Genomic DNA, 18,895 nt, shown 5'->3' with positions numbered 1-18,895 from the left:
CATTTTTGAAGTGTACAAAAGGACACACGGGCTATAGTTCGTGTGACAAATGCATTATTGAAGGAGAGTATACCGATAATCGTATGGTTTTTATAGGCTTAGATTCAGCCTTGGGAACTGACAGTCTTTTATTGATAAGTTAGATGACGACCACCACTCTGTGGGAGAACACAGTCCATTAGTTGAACTAGGTATCGGTATGGTTAGTCAGTTCCCTTATGATAATTTACATCTTATATGTTCAGGCGTCATGCGCAGACTTGCCTATTTTTGGATAAAGCAAGGGCCGTTTTTTGTTCGATTGGGCCAAAAAAAATTTCTAGAATATCTGAAAAGCTTAAACGTATTAGAATTAATATCCCAACTGAATTTTCGCGTAAACCCAGAGCTCTGAAACACATAGACAAATGGAAAGGAACTGAGTTGAGACAGTTTTTATTATATACCGGTCCCATATTGTTGATTGGAGTTATTGGAGGAAATATTCTTAAGCATTTTCGTATATTTCATTGTGCCATTTATATTTTAGCTAGTCGAAAACTATGCAAAACTCATTGTCATTATGCGTCACAACTAATAAAATTGTTCGTGGCAGAGGCACCCAAAATATATGGGAATAAATTTGTAGTCATGAATGTACATAGCTTATTACATCTATATCTAGACGTGCTAAAGTATGGAGCTCTCGATGGGTTCGGTGCTTTTTCCTTCGAAAACGAACTTAATTTCATCAAGAAGGAACTGAGAACTCCAAATAAACCTTTACAACAGATATGTAAAAGGTTCAGTGAAAAAGATAATTTTGATCTTAGCTCAATTTTAATTGGAAGTGAAGTGCATTTTATTAGCCCGTACGATTTTAATTATATCTCCAATTATTGTACAAATCTCCCAAAGAATGGTAAATCATTCAAAAAGGTAAAAACAAAGCGATTTGTAATATCTAATTCTCCTAGTGACTCATGTTTTATATTAAAAAATGGAGACTATGTTAATATTATAAATGTATTTCAACGTGATGATAATGTAATTATACTTTTTGGGCGTGTATATGAAACCATAAGTGACTTGTTTGACTACCCCATGAAATCGTCTCTTCTTGGGATCGTGAAAGCTTCTGATTTGACCAAAAATATCATCGTTTTTGAAATAACGCTTATTAGTCAAAAGTGCGTTGCACTACCATATAAAGGTGGAATGGCCATTGTTCCGATGTTACACTAACATTTAAGGAAACTAGTTTTTCAAGCTTGTTTTTGGTAGATATGTCAATACTTTTTTCTAATCGCATAAATTAGTTTTTGTATAACGTTTTTTTGGAATATTATAGAAGTATGCTGTAGTTCTCTTCACCGATGATAATACAATTGAAGTTGTCCTTTCAATTTGGTTGCGGGATGGGGGAACGAAATGTTTCTTACCGAGCAAAGGAGGACCTTCATTTTTTTCAAGAGCTCTGAAAAACTCTGTTCAGTTGGATAATACATGGCCACAATATGACTGCGAATTACATTTAGGAACAAGTATTTATTTTTCTAAGTAAATTCAAGTAGTTACACGGAGTTGTTGTCCTAGGAACAGGGTGACCAGACTAACTTTTTTCCAATATTTTTAGTACTTTAACAAAAATTCTTATTTTACCTAATTTAATATATTTCTCTATAAGTCTCCAATTTTAATTCATTGTATTCTCCTATGGATTTCTTAACTTTACCTATTTCTTTCCTGCTATAATTCCTGTAAAAATTTCCTATTTTCCCTGCTCGCCCTACAAAAAGGAACGAGGGGCTAACCACTTCTGAATAATCAGTACACAGAGTACAGAAATTAGTCGTTGGCAGTACAGATTACGGGTACTTTTTTTAGTACAGTCAAAGCTACAGGTTTGTACACCGGTTATGCGTAGTGATCAGTCCCTCTCAAATGAATGACCTATATTATTTTCTAGAAATCAATCTCGCATAAATATTTCTAAAGGAGCGTGTAGGTTGTTCTTCCAAAGGATAACTATGTTTATATTAAGCTTGCCATGGAGCAAAGTTTTATGAATATCTCACAAATGTTTATACAATTGCAGATGAATACGAGAAAGCACAAGATAAAGCAAAAAGATCCCGAGATGATGTTGATGTTTATAGAAGCACGGATAATGACGAAGCCAGAAACAAACGTACTAGATTCAAAAGAGCAGCCATAGAGTCGCAACATGATGATTCGGGTGAAAGTGAATCCTCGGATAAAGATAACAAACCAAAAAATAAAGCTGGAAAAAATAAAGAGTATGAGCCGCCATCCGCACCGAGCTTTCCAGTTCTGCTATTAAATGGTAAAAATTTTATAATTTCTTTCATTATTCTAAATTGTTTAGAGGTTAAAAGCCTTTTTTTAAATTTTTAAGAGGATAACACACTAGAAGCTGAAGGTGTAAATGCCCAATTAATTGATAAACAACACAATAATCACGTCCAGGAAGCTTTAAAAAGTAAGTTAAAATTTAAAGATTAAGCGAGTTTTATATATTGCAAGGAATTTCCTTTAGGAAATATTTTTAATACTACACTAATTAAACTTGGATATAAAAAATGTTTATAGGTCCAACAGAAAAGGAGTGTCTTTCTACGTCACTGAGTATGACTACAACATGCAATAAAAGAAAAAAAAATGAAAATGGTGAATGTTCAAATACAATATCAGGCGGAGACGGTAAACAGAAACGAAGACAGAGTACACCTAAAGTTTCTAAGCAAAGGAAGATTACTAAGAAATCTAGAAAAGAACTACAAAATGAGCAATCATTTGCAGTTGATGATACAGAAAGTAGCGATAACGAATCTAATTCTGGAGAAGCAAATAATCGTCCAAGAAGCTTTGGTATATTTCACACAATTTCCACTCAACATGGCTACCACAAAATTTTAGTCTATCCTCTAGGCTTAAATTCATTTCAAAGAACATATCAATGATTTTGTGACCATTATCAAAAAGATAAGCTTAGCTGACCACATCTTGAAAAAATTTATATTTCACTTTAAATGAAAGTTACAACATGTACATTTAAGTCTTAATCATTTTATTCCAATTAATTTACTTTTTTTTCTATAATTTTCCCATAGGTAGAAACAATGCAATATCCAAACCAAAACATGTTTTAAGCTATGGAAGTGATAGTAGCGATGTTGAAGAAACCTTAAATGTTTCTGGGAAACAATCATCACTGTGATAGCGGTTCAAACAGGAGTCATTTTAACCAAGACAGAACTACCTTTAAAACTAGCCTAAATGGAGGGAGATTAGAATCATCTACACGCCAGGACCATTTAATTTCAAATCAAAGTAACTGCAAGATTTTTTTAAACGAGAATTCTATAAATTGGTATTATTTTTAATTACAGAATTCCAAAAGCAAGTGTTGTACAACTTGAATGACTTAAAACAGCAAGTTTCACACTTGTCAATGGTTCTGCGGAATATTTCTTCGGTAGTGCTTGACAAGGAGGATGATAATCGTAATGTGGATATTCCAGACTTACAATTACCACTAAAGACCCTAGCTCAACTTAAAGAGTTAGAAGAAAGGCTGGTTGACAAGGAGTTCTTTAATAAAATTTTAATTATGTGTATGCATCAATTTTTGTAAAACTTGTAAATAATTTAAGTTTATTTTCCTTAACAGGTGAGGAAATTGTCCTCTTGGGGAGGAAGCAATGTTAAAAATACTACTCGAAGGATATTATACGAAGTAATTCCTAGGCCACTTTTAGATCATTTTAATTGGGTTGGTGCAAATGGAAAAGAGTCTCTAAAGAAATTGACTTTGACAAATGCCACCAAAAGTAATTAAACTAATATTCTTTAAACATAGTATATTTTTTAAAACTAATATTTCTTTATCTGAAATTAAGGCGCCATAAGGACACATTCAAAATTTTCACACGCAACTGATTTTGAAATGGAGAAGGTTATGAAAACATACGTGAAGCACAAGGCTGACCAAAAACGAGGGCAACAAGATCACGAACAAAGACCATAGGAATTGTTTCCTGTATTGAATTTTAAAACGAATTTTAATTAAATTCAGCTATCATTTAAAAACGTGTAATTTGTTATTGAGCCATACTTTTATACTACCGATTCAAGTTAGGCATAATTTAATCAAGATATAATGAAAAAGGCAAAAATGAGACTCATTTGTATTTTAATTTAGCATATCGTAACTTAATCTAAGCACTCCTGGAGAAATGTACGCTTACCAATCAATTCTAGAATCCCAAATATCTGCAAAAAACCGATTAGGTAATAAACAGCTAAAGTTCGAAACTGTAGCGACGTTTAGGCGTTCCCGTTGACAAAAATACGTATAGAAAAGTTTATTTAACTATTTATATAGAAATTAAAAAGTTTCGTTTTGATTATGACGATAGAAAATGTGTCAAAAAATGATAGTAAAAGGAGGGTTACTTCTAATAGCCAAGAGAAGGGCGCCGACTGCAATAGGTAAGGTTAAAATACTACTCTCAAAATGGTTCATTTTGGGTAGCCAAAGGCTGTGTATCGACCAAATACCGACTGTGATTTTGGTAGACAATTTTCAGCCGGCTAATAGTTTCAAGTACTTCTAAAAGACCATAAACCGACTTTATATTTAGTGGATAATTGAAAGTCGCGGAGAAGTCTAAATTACTTCGAAACGACTCCAAAACAACTGTAATTTTAGTAGGCAATTCGTGGTCGATTAGTAGTCTTAAGGAACATAAAACGACTTCGAATAAGGTGGTAAATTTGAAGTCGAAAAGTAGTCGAGAAACTGAATTTCGACCGGCAAATACGCCGGTTGTTAGCTTGGACATGGTAGCAGTCCAACCGACTCCTTCACTCGACGTCGGAACGACCGAAAATTTTTACCGTCGATCCGACGGTTTTTTGCTACTGGGGTAAGCACCAATAATTTAAGAAACGGAAGCTGTTTCGTTTTTAATAAACAAAACTACTTAAAGCTTTTTTCATGCCATTATAATTTTTTTTTATAAAACCTCTATAAAATCGTATAGACGGTGATAGAGTGCTAAAGGGGTTATATAGCCTATAGATTGTTCTAAAGGGCCAGTAAAAGAACCGCTTCTTCAAACCATTCGTTTTTGGTATAAAATTTTACATCATTATCACAATTAAGGTAACTAGGGAAATTTATCGAAACGTTAAATTGAATTTTTGTATTTTTTATTTTATTTCATTTCAATTATATAGTCTAAGTCTCTGCTATCAGAATTGGGGTCTTTCGTTGATTCATCCAGACAAAACAGTAATTTTGAATCAGTTCATTGGGTTCGCTCTTAATTAAAAATAAACCAGATAAAAAAAAATTATGAAATAACTGGAATTGAATATGAGATCGGTTGCAAATGCGGAAAAAATATAGGTGAATCGAAGCGGTATTTAAATGTTAGGATTAAAGAGCATAGAAATTGTGTAAAAGAGGGCAATAGGGAGAACGGGATAGCCGAACACATGTGGAGTTCTGTCGACGGACACGCCATCAAGTGGGAAGAAGCGAAAGTGTTGGAAAAAGTAAGAATTTTTATCGCTGACCGAGGGGGTATGAACCTAAACGGGGGAAAGGTGAAAGTGAGTAATTGGGGCAGTTTTAAAAGGTTTTTAGACCATAAAAAGGGAGGAGCGCGTTCAACAAAAATAACTGTACGCTGATTTTGCTAGCTGTTTGTTGTATTTGGATTTTTCGCCATTTCTATCTAAGGGTTAAAAAGGAACGAGTGAGCTCTAAAAGCTTTACCAATATTCTTTTTTAATAAAAGTTTATTTTGAACCATGAAGTATCTGTCTCTATAGTTTATAACTTACTATTTACTAGTTTAAACTAACCATGGTTAAATTTTGCGTCTATGAAAACAAGTATACGTATACACGTTTTTCACAAAAATATTTTTTTTGGGAAATTTCAAACATTTGAACATCATCAAATTCATATTACCGTAGTTAAATTATTTCCTGTAAATCCAACATTTACTTACCGCATAATATAATGAACATAAATTTGTTTTCTTCAACTACCAAAAACAAATGTATTTTACTATTTACATAATTAAATTTGTACAGATTTATGGTAATTTAACATTAAAGTACCATAATCCCATAAAAAAAGGTAAATAATTTTCAATAATACAGAAAAAACTTTGAATTACGCAAAACAACTCGAAACTGTAAATATTTTCTGTAAAAAATAAGCTACTTCTCTCTGTGCAGATGATGGTCAAAATGTAAGATATTTTCCATTTCTTAAATTTAATTTGTATTATAATTTATTATAACATTTTTATAGACTATGGTTTCTATCGGACATCTTGTCAACGTAGATCGAAGTGAATTGGATATGATGCTAAGAGCATCAACTGGACCAAATGTGCTAGCCAGATCACTCCTAACACACTGGATGAAATAATGGGAAAATAACTTACTGGCCAAGCGAGTAATGCTCATAAAGGTAAATTGCCAAAGCCCGCTCTAGATAGTCAAAATAGATGCAATTATTAGTATGTATTTAAACATTTTGTCTGTGTGAAGTTTTATTCAAGTTATTTATTTAGGCTGATATTTAAATGAAGTAATATTCTTTTGAGGTGTAAATATTTTTTCTTTTATTTGTGGTTTGTTGAGTTTTTGGATTCGGGGTAAATGTTCAGTTAGCAACTTGGGGGTTAATAACCTGCTCGGACACTGATTAAACATGCTATACACTTCTTGTTGTGAGATTATCTAAAAATGTGTTTTTTAGGTTACACTATGAAAAGATACCCCTCAACAACGAGGAGAGGATTAATGGACACTTTGTCGAACAAAATTAAGGGGTTCAAGGCTAAAAACTTATCATTCTCATTCAACAAAGACGAAATGTCAGCATTGTAATTTTTTTATCTTGTTGAATAAAACCTTATGAAGTAATTTTACAAGTTATTGTTTTTTAATAACATTCATAAGTATAACTTATTCTTAAAAATTAACTACAGAAATCTTTGGTTTATTCTGTCTTTCACTGGAAGTAGACTGACTGAGGTGTTTATTTTACGATCCTCGTAATCTCGATCTTGTTCATTCTGGTTTATCAGCGATGATGAATTTTTATAACTCAGTCACGGACCAAAAAGATAGCTCGATTTTGGACACAAACTATCACGTGATCATTGTTGGCTTGCGTTTTGCCGGTGAAAGCCTATCTTTTCCGATTAATATTTTTTTATTTAGTTTAAGCATTTACATACTTCAATCCTTAAATTTTGTAATAAAATATATTTATATAATTTTAAGGTTCTTTAGTATTTTTGAGTGTCAATTTTGTAAATAGCGATCAGGTGGTTTGACTGGTCGATCTCTCGTAGATCGAATATTGGGTAATGGTGAGCAGATTATTTGAGGCGGGGGTGAGAATAGTGCACAGTATACTGGAAAAAGAGACGATTGTCTATAGCAGTCAAATTTCCCAAATACAAACCAAAATCATGATTTCGGGTTGCATTTGGGAAATTTGACTGCTATAGACAATATAAATGAGGGAAAAGATAAAACCAAAACTTTTCAATTAAAAATTCATAATGTATTTGTATTTCTTTTTGGATTTTAAGGATGTAAAGAAATATGTTCTCAAAAATCGTAGAGGAATAGAGATCTACTCAAAAATGTCTTCTAATATAATACCTCTAGATATCAGAAGGCTATTTACTAGAGTAATGGTTTTGTACCTGATTGAAAAATGTGGTGAAAAGCAAGTAACACAAATTCCTTGTTTTTATTGGTCTATTTGAATTAACATAAAAATTGTTTCATATAGGCCTGTGGAGGCCTATATGAAACAATTTAAAAATGCAATTAATAAAAGCCATTGTGAAAGAATTTCTTACATTGAATGATAAAGACCAACTTTGGCCATGTAATATAACTCTCACTACACTTATATTTTTTTGAATGAATCTTTTGTTTTTAGCTTGTTTGGTTTACTCTTGAAAAAGGTCGAGCTGCTACTGGATATTTAGAGGAAAGACTTCGAATTGCGAGGAAGAAGGCCAAAAAAAGTCGTTCAAAGCCAGATGTAGAAGTAAAGAAAAACTCAACTGATTCTCCAATAAGCACAGCATCACATGAAAACACTTTTGTATCATCACCCATCTTGGAACTTGGTTAGAAAACTCTTAATGTTTTTCTTCTTTTTAACTAACTTTGTTGCAATTAAAATATATATTCTTTTTCCAAAAAGTTACGACATAAATGAGTTAGAGATGATGACCGAGTGGCTAAAAGAATATACAGTTCCTTATTATCAGGTAAAAGAGTACATGATCTTGACGTCTCAAATAAGACAAAAACGGTTAAAAAATAACCCAAGTGTAACCGTTAAAGAAATTTTTATCGTGTATCCCCGGCTAAACGACATACCAGGCATGGTATGCATTTCAATATTTTACTATAATATTTATTCTTATTCTTATTACGCATTTAACAGTTTCAGCAATTTTTTCAATGATGTACCCTGAGAAGTCTGATAATCAAAAATTGGTCGAAGTACTCGCTTACTATTTTGGAACATGCTCGTGTAGAGTTGAAAAAGCATATTTCGGAAGGATTTCGATTGAACTCGAAAGAAGCAACTATCGGTAAAATAGAGATAACGCTAGCTTTTTAGTTTTCACCTTTTTGGTTCCAAGCATGTCTAACCCAGTGGATAAAACCACAGTTAGACCTTCGAAAAATGATGCCAAAAGTTATTTGATTATAAATTGTGAAAATGTGAGCATTAGCGACTATTTGTTGAAGTGTAAAATAACTCAACCTCATTTGGTAACTATAAGTGATCCATTGAAGCCAGCCCTTTGTTATGTGTATAACCGCCTCAGTAATGCCCCCTTGTCTTTTGATGTAATATTTTTTGATTTTCATTCCATTTTATATTTTATGTCAAGTGTTTCTAGGTTCTGCGTACTGCTCGTCTTGTTTTGAAATCCGCGTAAGCGAAGTATGTCTTTAGGAATGTTCCCTCGAACTTTTCGTCAGTATGTGTTTAAGGTAAAGCTGCCGTAACTTACGTAATATCGCTATAACAAATTAGTTTCCTACGCAATAATTCTATTTTTATAAGTAATTCATGTAAAGTGCCCCTCTCTTATAAAATTGAAATATCTAAATCTATCAAACGTTCGTGAACTTGAGGTTGAATTAAAATGGCAATCGTATGCAACAATAGTAACTTTTATTTACAAATGGTTAAAAAGGATTATTTACATAATTAAAACGAATGACTGAAACAGGTCGATTGAAGAAACTGAATGATAAATTTACGGGTTACGTTTACTATTTATATATTTCATATGGTGCGTAAAAATATATCACGACAACTAATATTAGTTTATAAAATATGGTTTTTTTGGCAGATATTGTTTTTGTATAGTTTTGTCTCCAATATTCCGCCCACCTTGATTTATCAATTTAAAATATGATGCATTTTTAGTCTAATGGTAATTTGCAAAGTTTTACTACTGGTCTTTGGGTTTCTCGATCTTGGGTTTTAAGCGTCACTACCCATACAATGTCGTCTGGACCAGGAAGGAGTCACAAGATACGTCCGATCTTCCATTTTAGCAGTGGGAGGTCTTCATCTTTTACCAGAACAAGGTCTCCGACTGCTAAATTCTCCTTATCTGTCGTCCACTTGGGTCGTTGCTGTAATCGAGCAAGGTATTCATTCCGCCAGCGTTTCCAAAAATGTTGGTAGTTGCTGGCTGATTTGCCATCGAGTAAGTCGGTTCGTTTGGACGGAAACAAGGTCTGGCTCCGGGATCGCCGTCAACGCATCTCCAATGATGAAATGTCCTGGAGTTAATGCCATGAGATCGTTAGGATTGGTGCTTAGTGCTGTTAGAGGTCTGGAGTTGAGACATGCCTCAATCTAACACAAAAGCGTCTGCATCTCTTCATAATTTAGATTGGTGGTTCCGACGACTCTGCGTAAATGATACTTCACTGATTTAACGCCTGCCTCCCATAGTCCTCCGAAGTGCGGCGCCCCTGGTGGATTGAACCGCCATGATATCCCTTCGTCCGCCATCCACCTCACTACCTCGTCGTCGGTCGTAGTTTTCATGACTGATTTCAGGAATTCTTTCATTTCTCGATCGGCTCCGATAAAATTAGTTCCACAGTCGCTGAAGATTTCGCTGCTTTTTCCACGGCGAGCGACAAATCGTTTGAGAGCTGCTAGAAAGGCTTGTGACGTCAGATCGCTGACCAGCACGAGATGAATTGCGCGAGTTGCAAAACAGGCAAAGACGGCAACGTACGCTTTGAACATTTTGCATCCACATCCCTTGAGAACTCGTAACAGGAACGGCCCTGCGTAGTCAACGCCGCATCTCAGGAACGCTCTAGAAGGATTGACTCTTGCTTCAGGAAGATCCCCCATCATTTGCGTAGACAGTTTTGCTTGGAGTCGAACGCAGCGGATACATCTTCGAACATGATATCTGACAGCGTCTCGAATGCCGAAGATCCAATATCGTTTCTGTAGCGTAGTGATGAGTAGCTGAGGACCGCCATGTAGATTTCTGATATGAGTGTCGTTGATCAGTAGATCTGTTAATTTACTTCGACGAGGTAATATGATCGGGTGAGTTTGGTAGATTTGCATGTTTCAGACGTCCTCCTACGCGGATGAGCCCGTTCGAATCGATGTATGGATTTAGTGGAAGAAGTTTGCTTTTGCTGTAAAACGCCTTGGTCTTCTTGAGTAGTTCGATCTCATTACCTAAGTATTCATATTGAGTTATTCTAATCCAGTGGTTCAATGCAAAGTCAATTTCTTCTTTTGATAGTGGTCCGCTACGTCTGGATTCTTTATTGGTACTAGTGTTGAAGCTGAAACGTATCATGTACGCAGTGACGTGCTTGAGCGTTCTTAGTGAAGAGACCATCATTAAAAATGAATTATCGAGTTTTGAATGATTTACCGCTAATGTCTTGCTTTTCTCTTCTGTCTTGCATTCTTCAGGTTCGATGGTTGTTGGTTTGATAATTAGATCAGACTCCTTCAACCATTGAGGTCCTTGCCACCAGAGTGTTTAATTCTTGAGCTCTTGTACAGAAATGCCTCGAGAAGCACAGTCTGCGGGGTTCGATTCGCCAGGGACATGATGCCATTTTGCATTTGGTATTAGCTGTTGGACTTCGGAGACTCTGTTAGCAACGAATGTTATCCACCGTTGCGGAGACGAAGAGAACCATGCCAAGACGACGGTTGAGTCGGACCAAGCGTGGACGTCCTTGATATCGATTTTCAGCGCTTCTTGGACCAGAACGATCAACTTTGCCAAAAGTACAGCTCCGCATAGTTCCAATCTCGGTATGGTGACTTGTTTCATCGGAGCTACTGTCGTCTTTGCTGCGATAAGTTGGACCTTCGTAATTCCGTCGTCACTGCGAGTTCGTAGATATACCGCTGCGGCTAAGGCCTTCTCGGACGCATCAGATAACCCATGCAGGCTGATATCTTGGTAATTTGGTTGAGATACGTGGCGGGGAACATGAATGTCTTAAATTTCTGGAAGCTCTGACTTGAACTTCTGCCCTTTGTGGACAAGCTCTGGTCGTAACGCTCCATCCCAGTCAATCTTCTCTCTCGACATATCTTGAATTAGTAGCTTACTATTGATTGTAACAGGCGCCAAAAGTCCAAGTGGGTCGAAGACTCTCGCGATGTCTGCTAGCATGGTACGCTTCGTTTCAGTTGTCCGGTTCAGCAAAAATGAGACGGCGTATGAGAAATAATCGCCTGCTGGGTGCCAGTGAAGTCCAAGAGTCTTTATTGATTCGTCTTCTTCGATTTTCAGTGGGCCTTGAATTTCTCTCAGTTCGGCTGGCAATGAATCGAGTAACGCTTGATCGTTGGATGCCCATTTGCGAAGCGAAAAACCAACTTTGCTTGTGAGCTTTAATAATTGAGATTGTAATTTTAGTGCATCTGATGTCGTATCTGCCCCGGACATGAGATCGTCCATATAGAAATCTTCCGAGAGACTCTTCGAAGCTAACGGAAATTCGGTAGCATCGTCATGAGCAAGTTGATTCAGGACTCACGTGGCTTGAAATGGTGCCGAAGCGGTACCGTACGTGACGGTTAGCAGACGGTATTCGTTAAGCGGCTCGTCCTAGCTTCGTCGCCAGAAAATTCTTTGGTAGTCAGTATCGTCAGAATGAATCCAGATTTGGCGGTACATCTTAGCGAGATCAGCGGTTATAGCGATGGCTGGTAGTCGAAAGCGAATAAGTATCTTGACAAGATCGTCTTGTAGTTTTGGCCCAATTAGAAGAGTGTCATTCAGTGACAGTCCATTCGTTGTTTTCGCCAAGGCGTCGAAAACGACACGTAGTTTCGTAGTTGTGCTGGCTTCCTTCAATACGGCATGATGAGGTAGGTAGTAATGCGCTGCTTCTTTTGTAGATTGAGCCAGCTCCATGTGACCCATGGCCAAATATTCGTCCATGAGTTGACGATATTGTTCGTAGATGTGTGGGTTTGATTGTAATCGACGTTCGGTCTGCATGAATCGACGTTTTGCTATATCTCTTGATGCTCCAAGATCTTCCGAAAAGGTAGACGTACGACGATGTATCTTCCCGTATCTTCTCGAGAGTGCGTTGATTTGAAATGTTCTTCGCATTGAATTTCGGTGTTTGTCATGATTTTCTTGCGAGGAAATTCTTCTAATTCCCAGAGCTTCTGAATCTGGTCGTCTAGTTGACAATGATTAACCAATATTGACCGTTCGCTGTCTGTTGTGGATACTGTTCCGGATACTGCCCAACCAAATATGGTATTGAAGGCACCTGGTGAACCTCGTGGACCCTTGCATTGACCATTTCGTATGACGTCGACGAATGTATCGCTGCCAAGTAGAATGTCGATTGCTCCTGTCTTGTAGAAATCTGGATCTGCTAGGTTGAGTCTCTTTAGGTGTGGCCAGTTTCGAGGGTTGACGGTATGGCTTGGTAGGTCGCCGGTTACTCGTTTGAGAACGTAGACTTCAACCGTTAATACGATGTTGCTGTCGATACGTGATTTGATTCGCAGTGAGGTCGCACTATGACAGGACCCAGCTCCAGTTGATCCGATTCCAGAGATGGCGACATTGACCTTGGTTCTCTTTAAGTTAAGGCCTTTGCCGCATCGTTCCGTGATGAAACTTGCTTCCGAACCGGAATCTAGCAAGGCTCTGACGGCGTGGAATTGACCGTTGTAGTCCATTACTAGGACTAAAGCTGTTGATAGCAAGACTCCCGTAGAGGATCTTGATGTCATTACCTTCTTGATTTGACTAGTTGGCATGGACCCGTTTCCACTCTTTGTTTGCAGCTGACTCTCTTGGTGTAGTAAAGTATTATGTCTTGAACTACAATTTTTGCATTTACCTGCCTTGCAATCGGACGATCGATGATCTGACTTTAAACAGTTGAAACATAGTGTATTTTTCTTGACTATGTTCCACCGTTCTAGAATGGGTGCCGCCAGGAACGTACCACATTTATAGATTGAATGTGGTTCGTCACAGACAAGACGGGATTCTTTAACTGCGCCAGTGTGATGAATCGCTCTTTTTGTCAGTATGGATGACGATGACCTCTGCTTCTCTTGTGGCGTCTCCGGTACGCTAAGGGCTCGGGCTCTTTGGTCAAGAAAGTTAGCAAACTCTTCGTATGTGGGTCGACTTGTACCTGTTAATGAAAGCTCCCACTGGCGACGACTTTCAGGATTCAACTTCTCCTTCACGACGTGTAACAAGATAGCGTCCCAGTGTTGTACTGGCTCTTTTAGTACCTTCAACGTTCTTAGACATACTGCAGTGGTGTCTACGAGATGACGAAGCTCTTATCCAGATTCGTGAGTTATGTTTGGCTGTTTGAACATCCGATTGATATGTGCCTCGATGATCTCTCGATTATTGTTGTACCGCTTCATGAGAATATCCCACGCTTCGGCGTAGTTGTTGTCCGTCACGGGAATGGAATGAATCAAGAGAGCTGCTTCATTTCGGAGTGACGTCTTGAGATATTGGAATTTTTGGCACCCTGATAAGGACTTGTTATCGTGTACCGTCGCTGTGAACAGGTCATGGAATGAAAACCATTCAGTGTAGTTGCCTCCAAATATTGGTAGCTCCATCTTGGGTAACTTGATATCGGCTGTTTGACGAACGGCCGTCGGCTGTTGAGGTGGGGTCTGGGTATTGAGAATTGTTTGAAATTTAATATTCAACGCTTCTAGACGTTCAATGAGAGTATCATATTCGCGATCATGACCGTCTACGTCCGCTGGTAAACAGGTGCTAGTAATAACTTGGTGACATTGTTCTAGTTCATTTGTATGTTTTTCAATCTTGCCGAGATACAACCTGATTGCAGTGACTTCGAGTTGGTCTTGTGGAGTGTTTTGGAGTACATTTTCATATCTTGATGCTTGTCCTTTAATCCATCTGCGCTTGTTGATACTCAGGGTCAGGTCCATTTCGTCTCAGGATGATGATGAGACAGCTTTCACAGTAGTTGACTAATTTTTACGAGGTGCGAATGCAACTTCCAGTATCCCACGAGAAATGTTGAGGATAGGCTGCTTTCTGGTTAAGTCGTAAATTAAACCACGGCGAAAGACTAATCCGGCTCGACGAACCAAAAATGTTCGTGAACTTGAGGTTGAATTTAAAAATGGCAATCGTACGCAACAATAGTAACTTTTATTTACAAATGGTTAAAAAGGATTATTTACATAATTAAAACGAATGACTGTAACAGGTCGATTGAAGAAACTGAATGATAAATTTACGGGTTACGTTTACTATTTATATATTTCATATGGTGCGTAAAAAATTTATCACGACAACTAATATTAGTTTATAAAATATGGTTTTTTTGGCAGATATTGTTTTTGTTTAGTTTTGTCTCCAACAATGATCTTGACGTCTCAAATAAGACAAAAATGGTTAAAAAATAAACCAAGTGTAACCGTTAAAGAAATTTTTATCGTGTATCCCCGGCTAAACGACATACCAGGCATGGTATGCATTTCAATATTTTACTATAATAGTTATTCTTATTCTTATTACGACTTTTACTAGTTTCAGCAATTTTTTCAATGATGTCAAAAGTTATTTGATTATAAATTGTGAAAATGTGAGCATTAGCGACTATTTGTTGAAGTGTAAAATAACTCAACCTCATTTGGTAACTATAAGTGATCCATTGAAGCCAGCCCTTTGTTATGTGTATAACCGCCTCAGTAATGCCCCCTTGTCTTTTGATGTAATATTTTTTGATTTTCATTCCATTTTATATTTTATGTCAAGTGTTTCTAGGTTCTGCGTACTCCTCGTCTTGTTTTGAAATCCCCGTAAGCGAAGTATGTCTTTAGGAATGTCCCCTCGAACTTTTCGTCAGTATGTGTTTAAGGTAAAGCTGCCGTAACTTACGTAATATCGCTATAACAAATTAGTTTCCTACGCAATAATTCTATTTTTATAAGTAATTCATGTAAAGTGCCCCTCCTATAAAATTGAAATATCTAAATCTATCAAACGTTAACCATTTTAAGTTGAAATTTAAGTTTGAGTCATGTATATAATAAAGGTTGGCAGCCAAGTCATTTCTAAAGTATAAAGTCCCAAGATAAGAAATGTAATTTAAGTGTGATCCCCATTACATTTTAGCCAAATATTAAAGTTAAATATAAAGTTATATAGATTTCATTGTTAAGCCTAGGCCCCAAAGAATTCAATTGAATAGGCAAGGAGGAGAGTTTTATTGTCCGTTTGAGAGAGCCCCACGCAAAAAACCTTAAAACTATCATTAATTTTTAAAAATAGCCATAGTATAAATAGTACATTGTATCCCTCAGCAACAAGGCCAAGGTTACTTAAGAACCGATTGGATGAAAGGACCCCCAACTCCCCACCAACTTCAAATTCGTCAAGTCACGTAGACCCCAAAAAAGCATAGTCAAAGGCGTAATCCACCCCCCTACGTCCTAGGGACCCAACTTTCAACCAAAACTTAGAAACATTAGCGAAGTCGAAATGAAATCATGATGTCCCCTATCATTTAACATTCATAAATTACGACTTTCAGTGAGTCCCCAGACGTTTCCAGCTACGAAAATCAATGAATCCAGAAAGAAGGCCAGAGACGTAAATCCAATCCAGAGTTCGAGGGTCCCGTTCAGGTCCGAAAGAGCTATCCCTACGAAGACTGCTGGGAGTCTACTTGCGTAACCCGGAAATCCCGTATCCCGGAAGCTCCCGTAAACCGATGAGACTACCGTAGCGTCGTCCAATTCCAGAGAAAGAGTCCCTCGCCATCCATAGCCGCTTCGGATCAAGTGACCCATCGTGAATCAGGAGAGAAAGAGGCGTCTGGGAGCAACTGCGATCTGCTGCCTGGATTCTTCCCTTGCCGTTCGGGTAACGTGCAACCCTTCCGCGTGCGTTTGAACGAAGTGTTGTGACTGTTTGAGAGAACGAGACCCCCACGCGAAAGAAAAGAAGAAATCCCTCCTCTCCAAGACAAGCGAAGACACCAGACAAAAAGACAAGTTAATCCTAAGTTTCCCCTAAAAATTCACTGGGTCAAGGTAACGAGTCAAGTAAAGTCCCCCACCCTCGAACTGACAAAATTCGCCCCAAATCTAGAGTTTCCTCCTAATAACCAATACCGCGAGATAGCGTAGACCCCCTAGGAAAGTTGGTAAAACCCACATTTTCCTGTGGAGTCCCGAAGAGATAACCAGACTAGAAAACGCTCGGAACGACGAGATAATAAGTCCCCTTGCCTTATTAAATGTTATTTTATAATGTTGATTCTTGTCCCCCTATTATTTTAAGTGTATTTTTGTTAAAAGGATAAATAAATATAATTTTAATTGAGATCGTACTGTTTTTCAATCTGAGATTCCACAACCTACCCTTTCCCCTTTTATAATAATTTTCGGGGGAGAAGCGTATAACACCGGACTATTAACAACGTTTGATTACTTTCCATCTAATCACCAAAACTCTCTGACCGGAGAGAGGTGATATGTGATAGTAGGAAAAATACATTTTGTAAGAAGTACCTTAGTGTTAGACTTCAGTTATCCTAACAAATGTAAACGTATTTGGCAAATTATTCAATATTGTTTTAATGACTTTGGTGAAAGAGATGATGCTTCTTTCTGCACTGTAATTCGTACGATGAAACTATGTTTCAAATTGCTGAGAGCAATGATAGTGTTGTAAGCACCTCGCCCCTCTTCTATATCATAAATCGAAATGACATCATAAAATAAATATACCAAATACAGATTTTTCTACCAGGTTATGCAAAATTTTAAGGAGTTGTATAGGGGTGAGTTGAGAAGTATGCCTGTTTTTCCCCCATTTTTCTACGAGTTAAAAAAGCGAAAGAGCGTCAAAATTTAGCCTACTAGCACCTGGAAGTAAACTGCAACAAAAACAAAACCCAAGCAGCCGGGACATGCGAACATGAAAAAGGACTTTGTAAACAAATCGTGGTTACCTATCACATAAACCCAAACCTTAATGTTCGCATTTTCCTGCTCCTTGGTTGTGTGCTTGTTGCAGCCTCCTTCCAGGGACTAGTAGACCAAACTTTGAAGATCTCTGGCGCTCTTTTAACTCATCGTATAGAAAATGAAAATAAAAACCAGGCACACTTCACAAATCAGCTCCTTCAGAATTTTGAGACACCCGTGTAAAAGACTAAGCTGTCTTTCGTTTTTATTTATTTTGAGCTAGTACTGTTTTAGTTTGTAAAGACTAAAACGTCTTCGGTTATACATATTTTGACATTAAAAATATTCATTTATTTTCAATTCATATTTGTTTGTAGTTTTTTTATAAACATTATAATAGGCATTTAGTGCAACAATGACATGAAATTACTCAAATTATTTTATATTTGAAATTTACTAACAGATTTAATGGCAGCCGTCTATAGCGAAGGTGACAGCACCACCATGGTACACAACCAAGAAATTTATGTATTTCTGACATAACTAACCTCTTTATAGGCATCTTTATATAACCATAGAAAAAATCTTAACAGGACATGCAGGTAGAAAGAATAAATTTGGAAGGCTTATAATTTCAAGACATACTTTTATACAACTAAATTAATTAATTTATAATCCAAAATTCAGTGATATAGTAACCATATTTTGGGTAACTTATAAATGTAACCCTAAATATCGTTATTAAATTACCCATTTTGTGTGAAAACGAAAACCACGCAATATTTTGTTTGGTTAAATACTGACCCAACGATGGGTAAAAAAACAATCCAATTAATTGTTAAATTTTAACCCAAGATTTAGTCATATATTAACCATGTTTTGGACTAATGTTCAACCCATATTTGGGTAACTTATGAAAATAACCCTTTTTGGGTGAAAACTAAAACAACCCAATATTTTGTTTCGTTAAATACTGACCCAACAATGGGTAAAAAAACAACCGAATTTGGGTCAAAACCACCCAATATTTTTAAGAGTGTAACTCCTACTCTAGAAAGGGGGCCAATCATGTTAATACAATCTGTGTAGTGAAGCATTAAATGGTGCTTTGGTTTTAAAGTACGTTCACTAAACAAACTAAGATAATATTCGTGGTGATCACTTATTATTTGATTAAGGTATGGAAGCTTATGTTCATAGATGACTGGTGAAAAGATAGTCAATGTATTCCAAAAACATGAGAAGAAGTTCAAAAAATGCATTATCATTATGTATCAGTTCACCATTATAAGAGGTAAATAGCGAAGTAGACACCATGACTGGGCAGCGGTTACTCCAGTTGCTCCA

General features: G+C 36.8%; 6 protein-coding genes across 6 annotated transcripts; 1 reads left to right on the top strand and 5 right to left on the bottom strand.

Annotated features, from left to right (window-relative positions):
* The first annotated feature begins 630 nt into the window (after positions 1-630).
* LOC149945923 (uncharacterized) lies at positions 631-3,220 on the top strand. Its single transcript, XM_090170660.1, has 7 exons — positions 631-834; positions 1,331-1,523; positions 2,078-2,326; positions 2,399-2,482; positions 2,593-2,628; positions 2,695-2,871; positions 3,114-3,220. The coding sequence occupies exons 1-7, from the start codon at positions 631-633 to the stop codon at positions 3,218-3,220; spliced, it is 1,050 nt and encodes a 349-aa protein (XP_090026786.1).
* Positions 3,221-9,946: 6,726 nt separating this feature from the next.
* On the bottom strand, positions 9,947-11,414 carry LOC149945922 (uncharacterized). The gene is made up of 3 exons (XM_090170659.1): positions 11,144-11,414; positions 10,694-11,098; positions 9,947-10,629 (listed from the first exon to the last, which is right to left on the bottom strand). The coding sequence occupies exons 1-3, from the start codon at positions 11,412-11,414 to the stop codon at positions 9,947-9,949; spliced, it is 1,359 nt and encodes a 452-aa protein (XP_090026785.1).
* A 171-nt stretch (positions 11,415-11,585) lies between these two features.
* LOC149945921 (uncharacterized) lies at positions 11,586-12,050 on the bottom strand. The gene has a single exon (XM_090170658.1). It carries the CDS (start codon positions 12,048-12,050, stop codon positions 11,586-11,588), a length of 465 nt encoding a protein of 154 aa, XP_090026784.1.
* Positions 12,051-12,200: 150 nt separating this feature from the next.
* On the bottom strand, positions 12,201-12,596 carry LOC149945920 (uncharacterized). Its single transcript, XM_090170657.1, has one exon. It carries the CDS (start codon positions 12,594-12,596, stop codon positions 12,201-12,203), a length of 396 nt encoding a protein of 131 aa, XP_090026783.1.
* Positions 12,597-12,610: 14 nt separating this feature from the next.
* Positions 12,611-13,886, bottom strand: LOC149945919 (uncharacterized). The gene is made up of 2 exons (XM_090170656.1): positions 13,868-13,886; positions 12,611-13,764 (listed from the first exon to the last, which is right to left on the bottom strand). Exons 1-2 carry the CDS (start codon positions 13,884-13,886, stop codon positions 12,611-12,613), a joined length of 1,173 nt encoding a protein of 390 aa, XP_090026782.1.
* A 32-nt stretch (positions 13,887-13,918) lies between these two features.
* On the bottom strand, positions 13,919-14,554 carry LOC149945918 (uncharacterized). Its single transcript, XM_090170655.1, has one exon. The coding sequence runs from the start codon at positions 14,552-14,554 to the stop codon at positions 13,919-13,921; it is 636 nt and encodes a 211-aa protein (XP_090026781.1).
* Between the last annotated feature and the right edge of the window lie 4,341 nt (positions 14,555-18,895).

Source organism: Leiobunum rupestre, chromosome 4 (assembly GCF_980474605.1).
Source record: "Leiobunum rupestre chromosome 4, qqLeiRupe1.1.hap1, whole genome shotgun sequence".
Taxonomy (NCBI): domain Eukaryota; kingdom Metazoa; phylum Arthropoda; class Arachnida; order Opiliones; family Sclerosomatidae; genus Leiobunum; species Leiobunum rupestre.
This window is presented reverse-complemented; position numbering and strand designations above follow the sequence as displayed.